Source organism: Quercus lobata, chromosome 3 (genome assembly GCF_001633185.2).
Source record: "Quercus lobata isolate SW786 chromosome 3, ValleyOak3.0 Primary Assembly, whole genome shotgun sequence".
Taxonomy (NCBI): Eukaryota; Viridiplantae; Streptophyta; class Magnoliopsida; order Fagales; family Fagaceae; genus Quercus; species Quercus lobata.
Window position 1 is genome coordinate 28,050,508 of NC_044906.1, and position 19,175 is coordinate 28,069,682.

Sequence of the window (19,175 nt, forward strand, 5' to 3'; positions counted from 1 at the left end):
TGAAAAAGTTGTTGAAAAATGTAATTTGTAGGACTCGTGAACAGTATACAAGAGCACTGTTCATAGTTGACTTGTCAACAATTGCGGGCTGAAAAAAAAAAAAAAAAATGCTACAGTGCAAACGTGGACATGGGATAATCTCTAACCAAACATGTACAAAATTTATATATTTCTACACAAATATATGTTTGTATTTATTTAAGTATGAATATGTTAATTTTTATATTTATCAACATAAAATTTAAAACCCACATATATATTTTATAAGCTAAAATATTAGTCTAAGTACCGTAAACAATATATTAGCTTAAATAACATGTTTTTAATAATTTTTTTCAAAATTTTAACATTTTTTAATTTATTTACTGTACCAGTTGAAATGTCAATACCAGCTAAAATATCTCTGGTACAATTGATAAAGGTTGGTACAATCTAGTATTTTTTTGGTACATTTTAGTATTGATATCAGTTTAATGGCCGTACGATATATTTTTGAGATATAAGTATATAAGTGATTCCAATTTGGTATTAAATTCGATCAAAAGTCCTTGTCCCAAACTATACCTATTAGCTTTCTTCTTCCCCCTTCAATCAATTTAAGAATTTAACGGTGCGGTTTCAAAAAAAAAAAAATTAAAAAAAAAAAAAATAAATAACGGTGCGGTTTCAATTTTGTCAAGTCTATACCAAACCCTCTTACCCACACCACACAACCCTGACTCTCTCTTGCGGTCTTGCCCCACCCAGTGTCCCTCATATCAAATCACTTACTCTATAAATATTTCACCACTTGGCTTCATCCCACGCATATGGTCATTTCTAACAAACCTGTTTTTGCTTTTCAATCACTACAAGTAAAAACTCTTTCAACTGTTCATCATAAACACAATGAAATTCCTAGTACCATATCAACCATGAAACCCACCTGCAAGAGAATCCTCTTCTCCCGTTGACACTCAACTCAGTGTTCCAATTCCCAATCCCAATCCCAATCCCTTGTAGAATCTTAAGCGCCTCTCCTTTTCTAATTTAGGCTCAAATACGAATTTCTGAAAATTTCACGGTTTCTACGGCTGACTGAGTTGACTGCTTGGACAGGTATAATTATTTCATATAACAAAACGACTTCATAGACCAGTGTTTTTTTTTTTTTTTTTTTTTTTTTTTTTTTTTTTTTTTTTTTTTGGTAGCATGTGCAATACTCTGTTTTTTTTTTTTTTTTTTTTTTTCTATTACATATACGCACTATTACTCCCTCTTTTCCTCTTTTGTAGAACATGTGATTATTTTTAAGCCAATCTAAATATCTCTTTGCAAAGTGCGCTAAGAGTGTTTGTACTGTATTGAAAGCTGTCGAACTAGTATTACGTGTTTTGTTAGCCATTAAACTAAATTACATAAATTATCTAGATAAACATTCTCAAACATAATAAAAAAAAATAACAAGAAGTAAATATTATAAGTCGACACATTTGTAGGTTTCACTTAGTTCAAAAAGTAAAGTTTTTTGTTCTTAAATAACAAATTTAGGATTCAAATCTTGTCTACACTAAAAAGTAATTGATATTTTGGTTTATGATAAATAGCAGTTATCATGAAACTGATGCCAAGGTTGAAATTTTATTTTATTTATTTTTAAAAATTATCAATTTTAGTAAAATTTTTAAAAGCTCCTTGTCATATTCTTTAAGAAAAATAAACCAATTAAAATAAACACATGTACCTGTAGTTAATCACCAGGCCGTGAACTCTGTCAACTATATATGTTCTCCATTCTTTTGTTTAGAAATGAAAACATCCAAGCTAGAAGGAATATTATTATTTTTTTGGAAAAGTGAACATGAGGCTGTTGGGTAAGAGCGACCAGCCGACTACCAAGTGTGGAGACTTAGATCTCTCTCTCTCTCTCTGTCTCTCTGAACAACCAACCACAAAAATCACCCACATCACCCACAAAAATTAAGTTTTTATGCTAAAATAGATAGATACTTTTGCACTAGCTAATGTGGATACTCTAAGAGGCTTAAATTATACAAAATATAATAAAAAAAACTTAAATATATTGACATCACACAAAAAAATACATAAAATTTTACTATTTTCTTCTATTAAAATGAAAATTCAACTCAACTCTAATTTTTGTTGTTGCAATATTTTTGTTGTGTACATAGCATTACTCCAGTAAAAATAAATTTTTTTATTGTGTCTATAGTAATACTCTATTAACAATTTAACTCAACTCAAATTTTTAGTTGTTGTATTTTTGTTGTCCACAATATTAATTTTGTTGTCACGCAACTTATTGATTTTTGTAATTGTGTTTACAATTATTGGTTTTTGTAACAATATTTTAGGGTGTTCATTTTTTATTTATGGTAGACAAAAAAATATATTCCAAAAATATTATATATAATTTTTTTTTTTTTAAGTTAGGGTGTTCAAATAACATGGAGCCGCCTCTCTCTCTCTCTCTCTCTCTCTCTCTCTCTCTCTCTCTCTATATATATATATATATATATATATTAGTCATTTAAAATTGTGAGATTTCTAAAGTTTTTACGTGGCACAAAATTAAGAGATGAGTTATGCTATATTCATAATAATTTCAAAATAATTTAATAACAAATTCTAGATGGCAAGTGGATATTGGTGAGTAAAAATGTGATGTTAGTGAAGGGTTTAGATTAGAACAAAAAATAACTTACCACCCATGATTTATTATGAGCTCAACATTTATCTCAAAAGATTAATGAAAGTCAAACTAACTAATTTGTTTATATATACATATCAACTAGAAATATTAGTTTTACATATCGAAAGTGTTACATACAAACATAATAAACTTTAATTGAATATTTTATTTTTATTTTTACAGTTCAAATACCAAACCGAATTTAGAGATCAGAGTTTTTTTTTTTTGGGGGGGGGGGGGGGGGAGGTGTTGTTGGGGTTGCAACCTTCTCTTTTCTTTCCGCTCTCGTTGAAGCTTTAAATAAACGTCAGAAAATGCAGGGGGTTTGACATTTTTAATTTCTGTATTTTTTGTGGTGAAAATATGTAAGCATGTTTTCTACAAATTGTAGATTCTAGTTAACTCAACTTGGATACTCTCTTGTTTTTAAATAAAGATATTGAATTTGAATTATACCATTACCAAAAATCAATTGGTGTTTTAGTTCAATGATAAAAATAATTATCATGAAGTAAACATTACATGTTCAAATCCCATTGTAATTATAAAAAAATTTCCTAAGCACATATAAGATTTAGAATGTGCAAAATGATTGTTTGTGCTTAATTATGTTATTATTTTAACTACTCATTCTTCTCATTATTATTTAATGTGGGACTTCACTCACATGTATTCATCCAACAATCTTTGTTTTACATGCACGTACCTTCTCTTTTCTTTCCGCTTCTTGTTGAAAATTTAAGTAAAAGTTCGAAAATGCAGGGGCTTCCACTTTTTTAATTTCTGTATTTTTGGTTGTGGAAATATGTAAGCATGTTTTCTAAAAATTGCAAATTCTAGTTAACTCAACTTAGAAAGTCTCTTGTTTTCAAACAAAGAATTTGGATTTAAATTCTACCATTAGCAAAAATCAATTGTTGTTTTAGTTCAATGATAAAAATAATTAGCATGAAGTAAACTCTACAAGTTCAAATCCCATCGTAATTATAAAAAAATTTCCTAAGCACATTTAAGATTTAAAATGTGTAAGGGTCATATATTCTATGTGTTAGCATATCCTTTGACAAAATACACTTTACTTGTAATTGGGTAGATCTAAGATAAGTTTAATGCATCAAGAAGTGTGTTGCACAAACATCACAAGTGGTATCATTAAAGACATGAAGATTGAAGTAAGAAATAAGTGAAGAAAAGCTTATTCAGACAAGCTTGACACTAGTCTTGACACAAGTTCGACACTAGCATCTATCAAGACTTAATGAGGAATTCTCGACAAGAGCTCGATCTATCGAGAATTACGATTTTAGAATTCTCAAATCTGAATCTCAGCCCATGATGACTTGGATAATTAGGGTGGTTTCATTCTCAAAAACCCTAGACCATACAAAAGGCTTATTTTAAAGTCATCAAAGACACAAAGACTCAATTAGAGAACTTATACATTCTGTGAGAAGCTACTGCACCTTAGAGTTTTATAACCAAGTGCTTTTAAATCTTCAACGTGCTTTGAAATGAAGAACTTTGCAGTCAATAGCAATCATTTAGTTGCTTGGAATTAGTCACATACTATGATCCGTGCAAAGAAAGAAGTCTTTCACAAGATCAAGTCCAATTGGGTATTGGAGTAAAGGTTCAATTGTAGGTTAGTATTTTGGGATAGTTCAGGGTAGTGGTAAGATTCCTTATACTTGTAACCACTTGATTCTTGATTAGTAGATTTTTGGGAGTGGTGACCTGAAATTCACTCGATGGGGTTTTTGCCTTATGAAAGGTTTTACCCATTTGTCAACAAATCATTATGTTAATTTATTTTCTGATGCACTTAGTTTATTTGGTGATTTGTTGGTGTCTCCACAATTTGCATGTAATTTGGCCTAATTAATCAACTTGGGTAATTAAATTAATTAACCGGAGTCAATTTATAACCCAATAGAATGTGCAAAATGCTTGTTTATGCTCAATTATGTTATTATATTAACTACTCATTCTTCTCATTATTATTTGATGTGGGACTTCACTCACATGTATTCACTCAACAATCTTCCTCTCACTTATAAGTCTGCCTTTTTGTGGGTTTCAAGATCTCTTTGTGAGCCATGAACATATCCTACTTGCTCCTCCTTGCCTAATGGGCTTTTTCCTTCACTAGTGCATCATCCATGGGTCTCCACATGTCAACCCACACGTCTTTCATCCATGAGAACCTCACATCTCATCGTTGTTTAGTACCATTAATAATACTCCTTTATTAGGCCTTGCGTGCAATATACCTTCCCCGCTTTATTTGTGTAGGATCTTTAAGTACATGCACCCCATTCCCGCTCCAACTGCAAAAGGAACCTTGATAATCTTGCCATCTTTGCCCCACAGCACCATGAGCTCTGATACCCACTTGTTGGGGAGATAAACCCCTTAGGAAGCTTCTTTGAACAATTAATATAACATATGTAGATGCACTTTAACTCAAAAGACTTAAGCCCAATATGTATGTGCTTAATTATATTATTATATTAACTAATCATTATTTTCATCATTATTCAGTATGAGACTTCACTTATATGTGTTCACCCAACATCCAAAGCTATAAAACTGAATATATAACATTAAAACCAACACATAATTCAAAATTTTGATGATTTTCAATTGTCTGAATGACTAATTCACTTTAGTATATGAAATTTTACAATCTGCGATTGCATTATATTCTATCTTCTGTATAATGTATGTATGTATGTGTGTGTGTGTGTGTGTGTGTGTGTGTGTGTGTGTGTGTGTGTGTGTGTGTGTGTGTGTGTAGAGTTAGGTTTAAATTACACCTAGTGTAATTCTAAACAATATTACACCACCTAATATTTTTTAATTGGATGTGAATTTTGAAAAATCCACCGTTAGATCATTACATTATCTTCTATATTCTCCATACTTGTAAAATTTCAAGGTAAACAAAGATTAATAGCTATGTCATCAATCAATTGTTTAAATTCAAGTTTTTGTAATTTAAAATAATGCATAAAAGATGAGTTTATGGATTAAATGATAAATAACATCTGATTGATATGAAAATTGGCATGAATGTTAAGAACATATAGAACATGCAATTCGACAGTGAGATTTTCAAATTTTCAATTTTATAACAAGTTATTAGGTGGTGTAACATTGTTTAGAGTTATACTAAGTATAACTTTAACCCAACCATATATATATATATATATATATATATATTCTACAACAATTAGATTTTACGCTCAAGACTCAAGAGAGAACATTTTCTTCAGATTTATTTATTTATTTTTTTTAGGACCACGCTGTCTACGTTAGGCTCTTTTAGATATACACCACTGTAAGTTTCTTTAAAAATCTTCTCTCCTCTCCCCGTGTGTGTGTGTGTTAAAAATACTTAGTATTCTCAAACGAAAAAACAGTGGGTTAATCCCACATTGGAAAATAAGTGTGAGTTAAAGAGGTTTAAAGTATTGTGTATCTAAGAGTTAGGCCCTTTTAGATATACATCACTGTAGGTTTCTTTAAAAAAATTTCTCCTCCCCTCTTCCTGTGTGTGTGTTAAAAATACTTTGTATTCTAAAAAAAAAAAATAAAATTCATTATTTATACAAGTTTCCATGTTTTCCCGAAAAAGAAAATTTATTGGGAACCTTTTTTTTTTTCTTTCTTAAAAGGCAATAAAAGTAAGAAAAATTATTTAAAAGAGACTAGAAAATGAATGGTTTATTTATTTATGTATTTTCAAATCAAATCTCGTTATAAAGTCTTTCGAGTTGATATAAGCACACAACAATTAACGTATTTCCAGGAATTTTTTTAAAAAAGTTGCCTAAAAATGAATGGTTAGAATACACAATTAGCTTTAGTTAGTGTTAAACATTATATGCCATGTTTGTAATTTGTAATGTACAATATGATGAGAAAGTTTTAATTTGCAATAAATACACCATTTATTCAATAGCTTTTTTTTTTTTTTTTTTTGGGTGGAGAATCATCCATAGTTAAATCCTAAATGTGAATTAACCGGACTTTTGGTAAAAACCTGTAGAGCTGAAAATTTTGTATAATTTATTATTGACATATGGCACAAATAATTCCATGTACAAACAATTCTATGACATGTGGCATAGCTTGCCCATGTAAGTTCGCATGTGTCAAGTAGTGAGTTCTTTAAATAAAAATTAAAACAAAATCACAATCTTAGTCATACCATCCCAATAAAAATAATTAAAAATTATTCATGTGAAGCACCACGGCCACCAATATTTTCAAAAATCGATTCTAGATCAATATTTTGAAAATAGCACAATTAAAGTACATGTTTTATGTGTTCTTCACATGCATTTTAAATTTTATGTTAATAAGATATTATTTATTATCTAGTCCATAAACTCATATTTATGCATAATTTTAAGATACAAAAACTTGAAATGTAAATGTGGGGACTATGGCCCAAAATAATGTATTGGGCCTTGGGCCTTGTCCGAGGACACTAACAAGTCCGAGGAGAGAAACATGACTTAGGCGATCTACTTTACAAGCCTCAGCATTGGGAGACAAAGGGAAGAAAGTCCAAGGAGGAACTTCTCCTCGGACACGACAAACCCAGACCAAGTGTATATTCAAGCGGTTGAAGTACGCCTCCTGAACACGTGAAAGAGAAGAAAACTCAAAATATCTAAGGAAAAGCTGCCATCACCACATTAAATGCATTGCAGCTACTTTTTTGGCCGCATTAATGTGGAGAAGACCCCTGAACAGTGTTGCCTTGGCTGCCGCAACTCACAAAGGATTGAAAGGGGTGTCTGATGGGACAAGTGCTCAAGTGGAGGTCCAAATGATCAATAAGTGTAAGGCCTAGATCATCAGAAAGAGCCTATATAATGTAAAGAAACCCCTATGAAGTAGGGGGCGAAAAAGAAGAAAATAATATTGTACCATGCAAAAGAACCCTAATGTGGTGATCTGTATTCATAAATAAAATTCTAAGTCTCCTCGGACAGAAGGTCCTTTGATCATAACAGTTTTTATTCTTGTCTATTTGTTCCTTAATCCCATGCAAGCCATTGCTCAACTCATCTAAACCTAGTTCTTTGACCCATACTCTACAAAATTCATTGTATTGGGCTTTTTGGACCAGGATTCCATACGATTCGGGCTTGGGTTCCAAACTTTGTCCCTACAATTGGCGTCGTCTGTGGGAAAAACTTTGGTGTTAGTGAGTGCGACGGTTAAATATGGTAGGGTCAGGTCCACACCAAGAAAACCCACGCCAAACCGATCCCTAGCGGACAAAACCCATTGGGCCTCAGCGGCAAAGTAATCCTCCTGACCCTGAGCAAAATCAGGGCAATGAAAGGAATCAAGAGGGGAGTGTACATACTACCCAGACGAGCCAAAGCCATTCCCAAGTAGGTAGCCGTATATCCCAAAGATAAAACAATCGTCAGGCCATGCAACGAGAGATCGATGACTCTAAAAGGAGATTGCGCCATGCACAATAAAGGCGGTCCCCTACCAGTTTCGACATATCCTCTAATAAGGAGGAGGACGTCAATTACAGGCGGAGATCAAGAACTCCCCCAAGCGAAACCTTCTCTTATGAAAAGGAGCAGCATCATGGATGGAGACATGAGAGCCCATCTGGTAAGGGCTTGGGTAATGATGCCATGAATAAAGCTTTGGATCAGATCTCTAAGTCACCCTTCACGCACAAGATAGAAGGGGCTAGACTACCTCGGCATTTCCACCAACCTACATTCACCATTTATAATGGCCGAACAGACCTTGTGGAGCATGTGAGCCAGTTTAACCAAAGAATGACCATCCATTCTCGAAACGAGGCTTTGATGTGCAAAGTTTTCCCGTCCAGTCTAAGACCTGTGGCGATGAGGTGGTTCAACAGCTTGAAAACGAACTCCATAGATTCCTACAAATAGCTCACCCAAGCCTTTGGCTCTCGTTTCATTACGAACAGCAGGGTTCCTCGGCCTTTGAGTTCATTGTTGTCATTGTCCATGCACAAAGAGGAAACTTTAAAAGTGTACTCGAACAGATATTGGGAAATGTACAACGAGATGGATGGTAACTATGACGACGTCACCATCAACACGTTTAAAAGCAGTCTCCCTACCGAGCATTATTTAAGGAAATCCCTAACTGGTAAACCTGTTACCAGCGTTCGCCAACTAATGGACTGGATTGATCACTATAAAAGGGTGGAAGAGGACTAACTACAAGGGAAGGGAAAGGAGAAGATCATCCCTCACAAGAGGAATGATTTCAGGTCGGAACAATACAAAAATAACCATCCAAGAAGAGATTTTGCGAGGCAATCTAGATCAACCAACACGCAAGTGGTTAACGCCGTATTCAGAGAACTGGTACAACAGGTTTTGGAGAAAGTCAAGAATGAGCCATTCTTCGAGTGGCCGAACAAAATGGCCAAAGACTCCTCAAAACACAATCAGAGTCTATATTGGCAGTACCACCAAGACCACAGACATACCACCGAAGACTGCAGGAACCTATGGAACCACCTGGATCAGTTGGTCTGAGAAGGAAAATTGCGACACCTGTTACATCCTTCCAGAGGTCATCTGGGTCAGGCAAACCAAGAACCTCGTAGAGACATATCTCTAAGACCTCCCATGGGCACGATAAATGTCATCCTTGCCGCTCCGGGAAGAATCGGCTCTTTTCCCTCTAAGGTAATGTCTGTGGCTCGGCTCTCCACCAAGGACAATGATCGAGAATCCAAAAGGTCTAAGAAGGGAGCCTCACCTGTGCTGGGATTCTCGGACGAGGATAAGATTGGAACCATCCAACCCCATGATGATGCTTTGGTAGTTACACTTAGGATTGGGGGGTTTGACGTGAAGAGAGTACTGGTAGACTAGGGCAGTGCTGTGGAAGTAATGTACCCTGATCTGTACAAGGGGTTGAACCTAAAGCCCGAGGACCTAACAGCATATGACTCCCCTTTGGTAAGTTTCGAAGGGAAGACTGTTACACCAAGGGGACAAATTAGACTGCCCATACAGATCGGTTCAGACGTGGTGGAGGTGGATTTCATCGTGGTCGATGCCTACTCACCGTACACAGCCATAGTGGCCAAACCTTGGATCCACGCCTTAGGAGCCGTTTCTTCTACACTTCACTAGAAGGTAAAATACCCGTCAGAGGGCCGAGTAGAGGAGATTGTAGGAAATCAAGTCATGGCTAGACAATGCATGGTGGCTGCCATCTCACGCCAGTCCAATGCAGAATCCTTGGCTTCTATAGGAAAGGACTTATAGCAATTAGCCATCTTGGCAATACCCATTGATGAGCCAGTCGAGGAAATAAAATGCGAAAGTCTAGAAAGGGTTACTGTTGACAATGACCCAGAGAGATTCTTTCAAGTCGGCTCGGAACTACCTCTCCGAGAGAGAGAGGAATTGATTGGGTTTCTGAAAGAAAATGTTGACGTATTTGCATGGGACGCCTACAATGCCCCAAGGGTTGATCCAAATCTCATTTGCCATTACCTAAATGTTAACCCATCCTCTATTCCCAAAAAGCAACCACCCCGACGCCCGTCAAAAGAGCATGCCGACGCTATTAAGGATGAAGTGACAAAGCTGAAAAATGTAGGGGCTATCAAAGAAGTCTTTTACCCCGAGTGGTTGGCAAATACAGTGGTGGTAAAAAAGAAGACTGGGAAATGGCGAGTCTACGTAGATTTCATAGACTTGAACAAGGCGTGCCTAAAAGACCTGTTCCCAATGCCTCGGATAGACCGGTTGGTAGACACAACTGTAGGCCACCCTCGAATGAGCTTCTTGGATGCCTTTCAGGGTTATCATCAAATACCACTGGCCTTGGGAGATCAAGAAAAAACAGCATTCTTGACTCCTGTCGGAAACTACCACTACAAAGTGATGCCATTCGGTTTAAAGAATGCAGGGTCTACCTACCGAAGGATGATGACTAGAATGTTTAAACCACAACTAGGTAAGAGTGTTGAAGTCTACATAGACGATATGGTAGTAAAGAGTAAAATGGTATCCGAGCATGTGAGAGATCTTGAAGTAATCTTTGGCATCTTATGAAAACACAAACTGCGTCTTAATGCCTCTAAGTGCTCATTTGGTGTTTTGTCCGGCAAATTTTTGGGCTATATGGTAACTCATAAGGGAATAGAGGTGAGCCCAGACCAAATCAAAGAAATTCATAACTTACAAGCCCCTCGGAACCCAAAAAAAGTCCAAAAACTCATTGGAATGATCGCGGCATTGAATTGGTTTATTTCCCGATCTGCAGACCGATGCCATCCTTTCTACCTCCTGATAAACAAGTGGAAAGGATTTGAGTGGTCTGAGGACTGTGCCTTAGCCTTCCGGCAACTTAAAGAGTACCTGTCGCAGCCGCCCATCATGTCTAGCCTTGAGGCTGATGAAGTTCTGTTCGCCTACATAGCAGTGGCCCTTCACGCTGTGAGCCTGGTGTTAATACGGGTTGACAATGGCGTACAACAGCCAGTTTACTATGTGAGTAAATCATTACATGAGGCCGAGGTGTGTTACTTACCATTGGAGAAGGCAATTCTTGCAGTAGTGCATGCTACACGGAAACTCCCCCATTACTTCCAGGCACACACGGTCGTTGTCCTAACTCAACTTCCCTTTAGGTCGGTACTCCGAAGCGCCAATTACACATGAAGAATTGCCATGTGGAGCACGCTCCTAGGCACTTTCGATATTAAATACATGCCTCGGACCTCCGTTAAGGGCCAAGTTCTCGCTGATTTAATAGCCGAATTTACTGAACCCACAGTAGAAGCAGTAGTAAAGGAGGAAAACATGGGTGGAAAATCGGTTGGCACAATCTCTACACAAGGAGCCTCACGGTGGAAAGTCTACGTTGATGGCACGGCAAACCAAACGGGATCCGGGGTAGGGCTGGTTCTAATATCCCCCGAAAGGATTACCATTGAAAAGTCATTGAGACTAGGGTTCTCGACTACAAACAACGAAGCCTAGTATGAGGCTTTATTGCAAGGAATGGCCATGGTGTAGAAAATAGGGGGAAAGGCCTTATAAGTGTTCTCGGATTCCAGACTAGTTGTAGGCCAGGTGAGGGGCGAGTTGGAAGCTAGGGATGTAAGAATGCAGGGATACCTTAGTCAAGTCAAGCGCTTGCAGTCGGACTTTGAATTTTTCAACTTGACGCATGTCTCTAGAAGCGGGAACACACATGCGGATTCATTAGCCACTCTTGCGACTTCCTCGGAGTAGGGTCTACCACGAATCATCCTCGTCGAGGATTTGTGCAAGGCAGATGCAATCAAAAAGGACATGGTTTGAATCCATCAAGTCAGAGTGAGTCCGAACTGGATGGATCCCATAGTGAGTTTTCTCAAGGATGATGTATTGCCCGAAGAGAAAACGGAAGCCGAGAAAATACGAAGAAAAGCTCTTTGGTTCTGGCTGTCAGGAGATCACAAGCTGTACAAGCGCTCCTATTCTGGGCCATATCTATTATGCGTGCACCCAGAAGCATCAGAGATGTTACTCGAAGAATTGCATGAGGGAATTTGTGGTAGTCACACAGAAGGAAGATCACTGGCACATAGAGCCCTCACTCAAGGGTACTGGTGGCCGGGCATGCAGAAAGAGGCCCAAGAATATGTCAAGAAGTGCGACCAATGCCAGAGGTTTGCCCCAAATATCCACCAACCGGGAGGGGTCCTTAATCCCCTCTCTAGTCCTTGGCCGTTCGCTCAATGGGGTCTAGATATTGTGGGCCCTTTCCCAAAAGTAGCAGGAAACAAGCGATACTTGATGGTCGACACAGATTACTTCACCAAATGGGTCGAAGCTGAGCCTCTAGCCAACATTAGGGACGTGGATGCAAAGAAATTCATCTGGAGAAACATCATTACACGCTTCTAAATTCCTTATACCCTCATCTCGGACAACGACCTTTAATTTGATAGTAAGACCTTTAGGAAATACTGCTACGACCTGAGAATTACGAACCGATATTCCACTCCGGTCTATCCTCAAGGAAACGGGCAAGCCGAGGCTGTAAATAAGGTCATAGTTAATGGGATAAAGAAGATATTGGATGATGCAAAGGGAAGATGGGTGGAAGAACTGCCACACGTCCTATGGACCTATTGGACTACGCCACAACGGTCAACGGGAGAGACTCCTTTTTCTATGACTTACGGGGCCGAGGCTATTCTCCCCTTAGAAACTAGCTTTCCAATGTTGAAAGCAAGCACCTTTACCCCAAGCAACAATGACGAACTCCTAGAAAGAAGTTTAGATTTAATCGAGGAGAAAAGAGAAAAGGCAATGATCCAACTGGCCTATTACCACCAGAAGCTCAAGCAGGGGTATGATGCCAATGTAAAACTGCGACCACTAGGGCCAGGAGACCTAGTGCTAAGAAAAATTTTGGGCAGTGCTAAGAACCCATCTTGAGGAAAGCTGGGACTCAACTGGGAAGGCCCGTACCTCATCACTTTGGTGGCAGGAATAGGTGCATATTATTTGGAGGACTTAGATGAGAGAGCTGTACCCCGCCCATGGAATGTAAATAACCTAAGAAGGTATTATTATTAATAAAAATGGTTTTGCTTACACTATATTTCATGATAGTTGCACGTCTTCCGACTCATTACTATCCAAGTTTTAAACAAAATCTAAGTCCTGCATGGTTCCTCGGACCATAGGCTTAGGGGAAATTAATAACTTATGGCATCTATCCAAGTTTTAAATAGAACTTAAGTCCTGCATGGCTCCTCGGACCACAGGCTTAGGGGAAATTTATAACTTATGGCATCTATCCAAGTTTTAAACAGAACCTAAGTCCTGCATGGCTCCTCGGACCACAGGCTTAGGGGAAATTAATAACTTATGAACCTAAGTCCTGCATGGCTCCTCGGACCACAGGCTTAAGGGAAATTAATAACTTATGGCATCTATCTAGTTTTAAACACAACCAAAGTCTTGCATGGCAGCCTTCACTGCCTAAAGTTCATTGCACAGTCCTACTCTTATCACTTGATTATATTGGCAAAATCTTGTTGTAAACTTCAACTAAAGGAATAGTCACATTGACTCAGAGCAATACAATAAAATCCCATCAACATCAAGCAGAAGAATAAAGAATGAGAGAAAGAGCATTTATATTAATAAACGGAGATAATACAATACTATTGGATGAGAAGTCTTTGAAAACAAAAATATAATACAACTTCTCTTCAAAATGATACAAAAAAAAGAGAAAGAGAAAAACCCTAGGTGCTAAACCTCAATAGGGGGATCTTCTTTTTGCTCTGGCTGAGGAGGAGGAACATCCTTAGCTTTTGGGTCAACCCATGACCCTCGGCCTCAGTAACTGTCTCCTTAAAAGGATCCTTAGATTTGGAGGAGGGTTTTTTCCCTTTGCCCTTACCTTTGCCTTTCTCCCCCTCAGCATCCTCACTTTGGACGGTGACCTGGCTAGAGCCCTTAGTAATTTCAGCTATGGGGATGGCATCAGGGACAGCTATAGGCTATTCAGAAGCTTTAGGGGCAGCGGTAGGGACCTCCCGGATCTCTAGAGGGTAAAAGACATTTTCGGGCAACCTCCAAGTAGAATCTGCAGGGACACCCGCAGCATTGAGAGCTTGACCCCATGTAATGCTGCAGTAATCCCTGCATACTTCTGACAATTCCTCGGTGAGCCTTGTTTTCATCTCCTCCACTCCAAGTTGATAAGCAGCCCTCTTCTCGGCCTTGGCTGCTTCCTTGGCTAGCTGGACCTCTTCCTTAACTTTTTGCAACGCAGTTTTGAGATTCAAAACGGCTTGCTTTTCGATGGCAAGGTTGATCTCAGTCACGTGCAGCAACTGGCGTTGGTCTTCAGCTTGTTTCTCAGCGTTCTTCAGGCCAGCCTCAGTGCTCCTACTGCCTGTCTCCACCTCCTTGAACTTCTCAACCAGTTCATGCTGCTCCTGCTTGAGGACCCCTAGTGTCTTCTCTACCTCGGCATGAGAGATGGCTTCAGCATCAGCCATCTTGCGAGCGTCGCGACACCACTCCTCGGCCATAAAGACCTGCTGAGTAATCTGCCTAAAAATCACAAAATGGCATGAGTTAGAATATAGTATGGCCCAATAATTATGCCTATAAGAGGATAAGTTGCCTTACCATCGCAAGATCCCTCTTCAGAGACAGGAAGCGTTCATTCTACAAAATGTGCCTGTAAGCTTCCATGTCCCTAGGAAGGAGCATGGGCTGCTCCAGGGTTTCAGCAATGTACCCTGCTTGGCCCCTTTAGTACTCCCGGACTGAGGCATTGTAGGGAATTTTTGCTCCGTCCACCTCGAGTTGAGGGCTTCAAGTACGCAGCAGGATGCTCACTTTAGCCCTTTCCAGCTCATCTCAGCTCTCCACTGATGGAGCCCTTTTGTCCCGAGGCTCTCTTATCACTTTTTGTTGTTTCGTGCCCTGGCAAGGACCCACCTCGCCTTGCTCAAGGGACTCGACCGGCCTTTTCTTTTTCAAGTCGGGATTGACTTTCAGGCCGAGGTCGGCGGGGACCTGTGAAGGAGCAAGAGGAAGGTTGGAGGGAGTCTGGGACTTAGTGGACGCCTTCGAGGTTTACCCCTTACCCCGAGCAGCCATGAGCTCCCGCAAACTCTTATTGCCTTTGTTTGAGGCCATGTCGTCCACCTCTTCGTTGGAGGAGTCGTCCGGGCAGGCAATAACAAGAGGAGGAACGAAAATTGTTGAGTTTCTATCAGGCTCGCCCTCGGCGTTTGAGAGTTCAATTAGGGGAGCTTTTGGGTTATCCTCCTCAAAATAGAACTCGTCTATCTCCTCCTCTAGTGAAAGACAAGATGACTCCGTCTCCTCTTCAACAAATGCTGCAGCTCTGGGATTGTCTTGTGGAGGTAGCTATGCAGCTGGTTGAGGATTTTGAAGAATGGGTAGAGTAACCGGTGGAAGGTCCCTTCGAGCCAAGAATCCCGGCTTCGACACGTCAATCTGAGATAACCTTGTACTACCCACTCTTATTGATTGGCCGACGTCCAAAAAAGTGCGAGATAAGGGCTCATAACCCAAGATCAAGTGGGCGGCACGCAATTGTCCATCCTCATGAATGAAGATCTCTGGCCTCAAGAGATAGTTGAGGGCTTGAACATTTGTATGGCTTAGCCGAGGAGCAACGTGGGCTCGATTTGCAAAACAGCCGAGAAGGGAATTGTAGTCAGATTGTTAAAAAGACATTTTCTAAATAAATAAATAAAAAAGGGAAAAGTTTGAATTTCCAAGTGAAAGGAATAAAACTAAAGGGTTAAACCCCCTTCCCAAGGGATTGATCCTAGAGGTACCGCACCTGGATCTCCTGCTCGAGTTGGACAATAAAGACCGTCGCTCCATTCCCCCGAGGTAATCAGGTAGTCATCCTTCATACCCTTATTGGACTTAGGAAGACAGGAGATTAGCCTAACGATCTCGGACCAAGATTTAAGGTAGTACCCCGGCTTGGCAAGATGGTGGTACTTGTACATGTGAACTACATTGTGCCATGTGAGACCTAAACCCATCTGCTCGTTCAGGGCATCTATGCTGCCCAAGACCCTAAATAGGTTGGGGGTGCACTGATAAGGTAACAACCTATGGTTAAGCAAGTAATCTCAGGTAATCCTACGCATGGGAAGCGTTATTCCTCCCTCTATGAAAGTAATCATGGGAATGACGACTTCACCCACATCTCTATCGATCAGTACTCGGTCTTTGGGACAATACGCTAAAACCACCCCCTGTGGAATGAGGTACCTAGAAAAGGCTCCATGGCGGCTAGTGTATCTACTAAACGCTTGAATTTACCCATCTATATGAATTGAAGGGCCGAGGAGGAAGGTCGAGATGAAGATAGGGTAATGTGAAGGAATAAGAACTTACGGGTATCCGTACAATAGTCTCTAAAGCTTTCAGAGATCTGTTCAAGGGAAAACTTCTCACAGGAATGACTATGGGAATTCAAAGGTCTGTTGCGTTTTAGGAAGACTGGGCGCTGAAGTTCTCTGAAGTTCTTGGAAGTTCGTAAAAAAAGAAAGGCAAAAGAGTTTCTTCAAGGCTTTATATAGCAAGGAAGGAGGGGAAAGGTTGCTCCCACTCAAAATTCAAGGAGGAATGCCAGCCGTTGGATCTACGCTTCGCCGTTGGATGGGGGAACACATAGCCGCCTGGAGCAATTAATAGCGCCTCGCAATCTACAATGCGTCAGAAGCAACCACTCCTGCATGTGTGAACTAAAAATTAATTGATCTTATCTCTCCAAAAAATCAAAACCCCGCTTTTCTCCTTGGATGGAGAGAAAAAGTAGAGTTTTGAGGGGCTATTGTGGGGACTATAGCCCAAAATAATGTATTGGGCCTTGGACCTTGTCCGAGGACATTAACAAGCCTAAGGAGAGAAGCATGACTTAGGTGATCTACTTTACAAGCCTCAGCATTGGGAGACAAAGGGAAGAAAGTCCGAGGAGGAACTTCTCTTCGGACACGGCAAACCCAGACCAAGTGTATATTCAAGTGGTTGAAGTACGCCCCTTGAACACGTGAAAGAGAAGAAAACTCAAAATATCTAAGGAAAGGCTGCCACTACCACATTAAATGCATTGTAGCTGCTTTTCTGGCCACATTAATGTGGAGAAGACCTCTGAACAGTGTTGCCTTGGCTGCCACAACTCACAAAGGACTGAAAGGGGTGTCTGATGGGACAGGTGTTCAAGTGGAGGTTTAGATGATCAACAAGTGTAAGGCCCAGATGATCAGAAAGAGCCTATATAATGTAAAGAAGCCCTTATGAAGTAGGGGGCGAAAAAGAAGAAAATAATACTATAGTGTGCAAAAGAACCCTAATGTGGTGATCTGTATTCATAAATAAAATTCTAAGTCTCCTCGGACAGAAGGTCCTTCGATCATAATAGTTTTTATTCTTGTCTGTTTGTTCCTTAATCCCATGCAAGTCATTGCTCAACTCATCTAAAGTTAGTTCTTTGACCCATACTCTACAAAATTCATTGTATTGGGCTTTTCAGACCAGGATTCCATGCAATTTGGGCTTGGGTTCCAAACTTTGTCCCTATAGTAAAGATTTAATACATGAAATAATTATTTAAGTTTGATTGTATTGAAATTTTGCAAACATGGAAAGGTATTAGAAGAAAATGTAATTCAGTAGTGAAGTTGTCAAAATTTTTATCATATAAAAAAATATTGAGTAGTGAAATTTTACTTAAAGTTACACCTAACATAATATATATGAGTTGGATTCAAGTTATACCTGATATAACTATAAATAATATGACATCATCCAATAACTTATTACTGAATTCATATTTTTTCTTTAATTAAAACATATCACTGCATGCTTTGAATTTTGTTCCATTCCTCCTAGAATGGCCGAAAAATTTTCATTCCAAGTAATTAATCGATACAAAACACCCCTCTATTCTATCTTGTTCTAAATTCTAGCATATTTTACCCAATTTCACCTATTTCTGTCCATTCAACTAAATTATACCCGGTATGATTATTTTGGCTGGTATGTAAATGAATCATTATTTTTTTCCTAAACTTATTTTTTTATTACTTAGTCACATATGGCATTTTATTATTATTTTACTTTAACAATGTATTTTTCTTGTTTACTTTACTCACACATGACATGTTTTTGTTTTCTTCATTAATATATATTTTTTTCCTTTACTCATATATGACATATTATTACTTATATTATCATTGTGTATTGATGATATTAAGAATGCATTTTTTTTTTGTTATTTTGAATTAATAATTTGATATGGTATGATATCATGTGATGCGGACTTAAGGATATAAATGTTGTACTATATATATATATATATATATATATATATATATTACAAAATTTATTAGTGGTTATCCGGAAATATGGTACACTTAAATAAGTTGGTACTGAAATATTCCGTTTTATTAGACAAACCAAAACACGGTCCAAAACACTAATAAGAACATTGAAACATATGAAGAATTTTTTTTAAAATATATTGATAGCATTGATTTTAGGTAAAGTTAAATGGTGCAATTTGTTGGCTGATTTACATGACCTCGCTACCGTTCCTTTGGTAACATTCACATAAAACACCATTCTTGATGTTGCCGCAAAATATGGAAAGAAGGATGTGTTGCGTAACAAAATATAAATGATTGTCCATCGTTTCTGTATAAAACAAACAACACCCTAAAGCATATTGTTGCTTGTTTAGGGCATCTGGAGATGGGCAACGCTCCATTGGGTAGTGCAGGACACGAAGATATTGAAGAACCACTACTAAGGAATAAAGAGTTGGAAGATGATAACTGGCATAATGCCGATGATGAAGAATCTCCTCTGTTCAGGGCTGTGGATAGAGAGCGTTACCAAGTTGCTCTGCTTATCCTAGAAAAGAGTAG

At 38.5% G+C, this 19,175-nt stretch overlaps 1 protein-coding gene across 3 annotated transcripts in view; it reads left to right on the forward strand.

Moving 5' to 3' along the window:
- The first annotated feature begins 731 nt into the window (after positions 1–731).
- The window catches only part of LOC115982760 (ankyrin repeat-containing protein At5g02620-like), an 84,617-nt gene continuing 66,173 nt past the window's right edge, over positions 732–19,175 (forward strand). For all 3 annotated transcript variants that reach the window (XM_031105468.1, XM_031105471.1, XM_031105469.1), the window contains exons 1-2: positions 732–1,098; positions 18,989–19,171. In XM_031105468.1, coding sequence (XP_030961328.1) covers positions 19,000–19,171 — 172 coding nt within the window. In that variant the 5' untranslated portion in view covers positions 732–1,098; positions 18,989–18,999. The remainder of the gene's footprint in view (positions 1,099–18,988; positions 19,172–19,175) is intronic.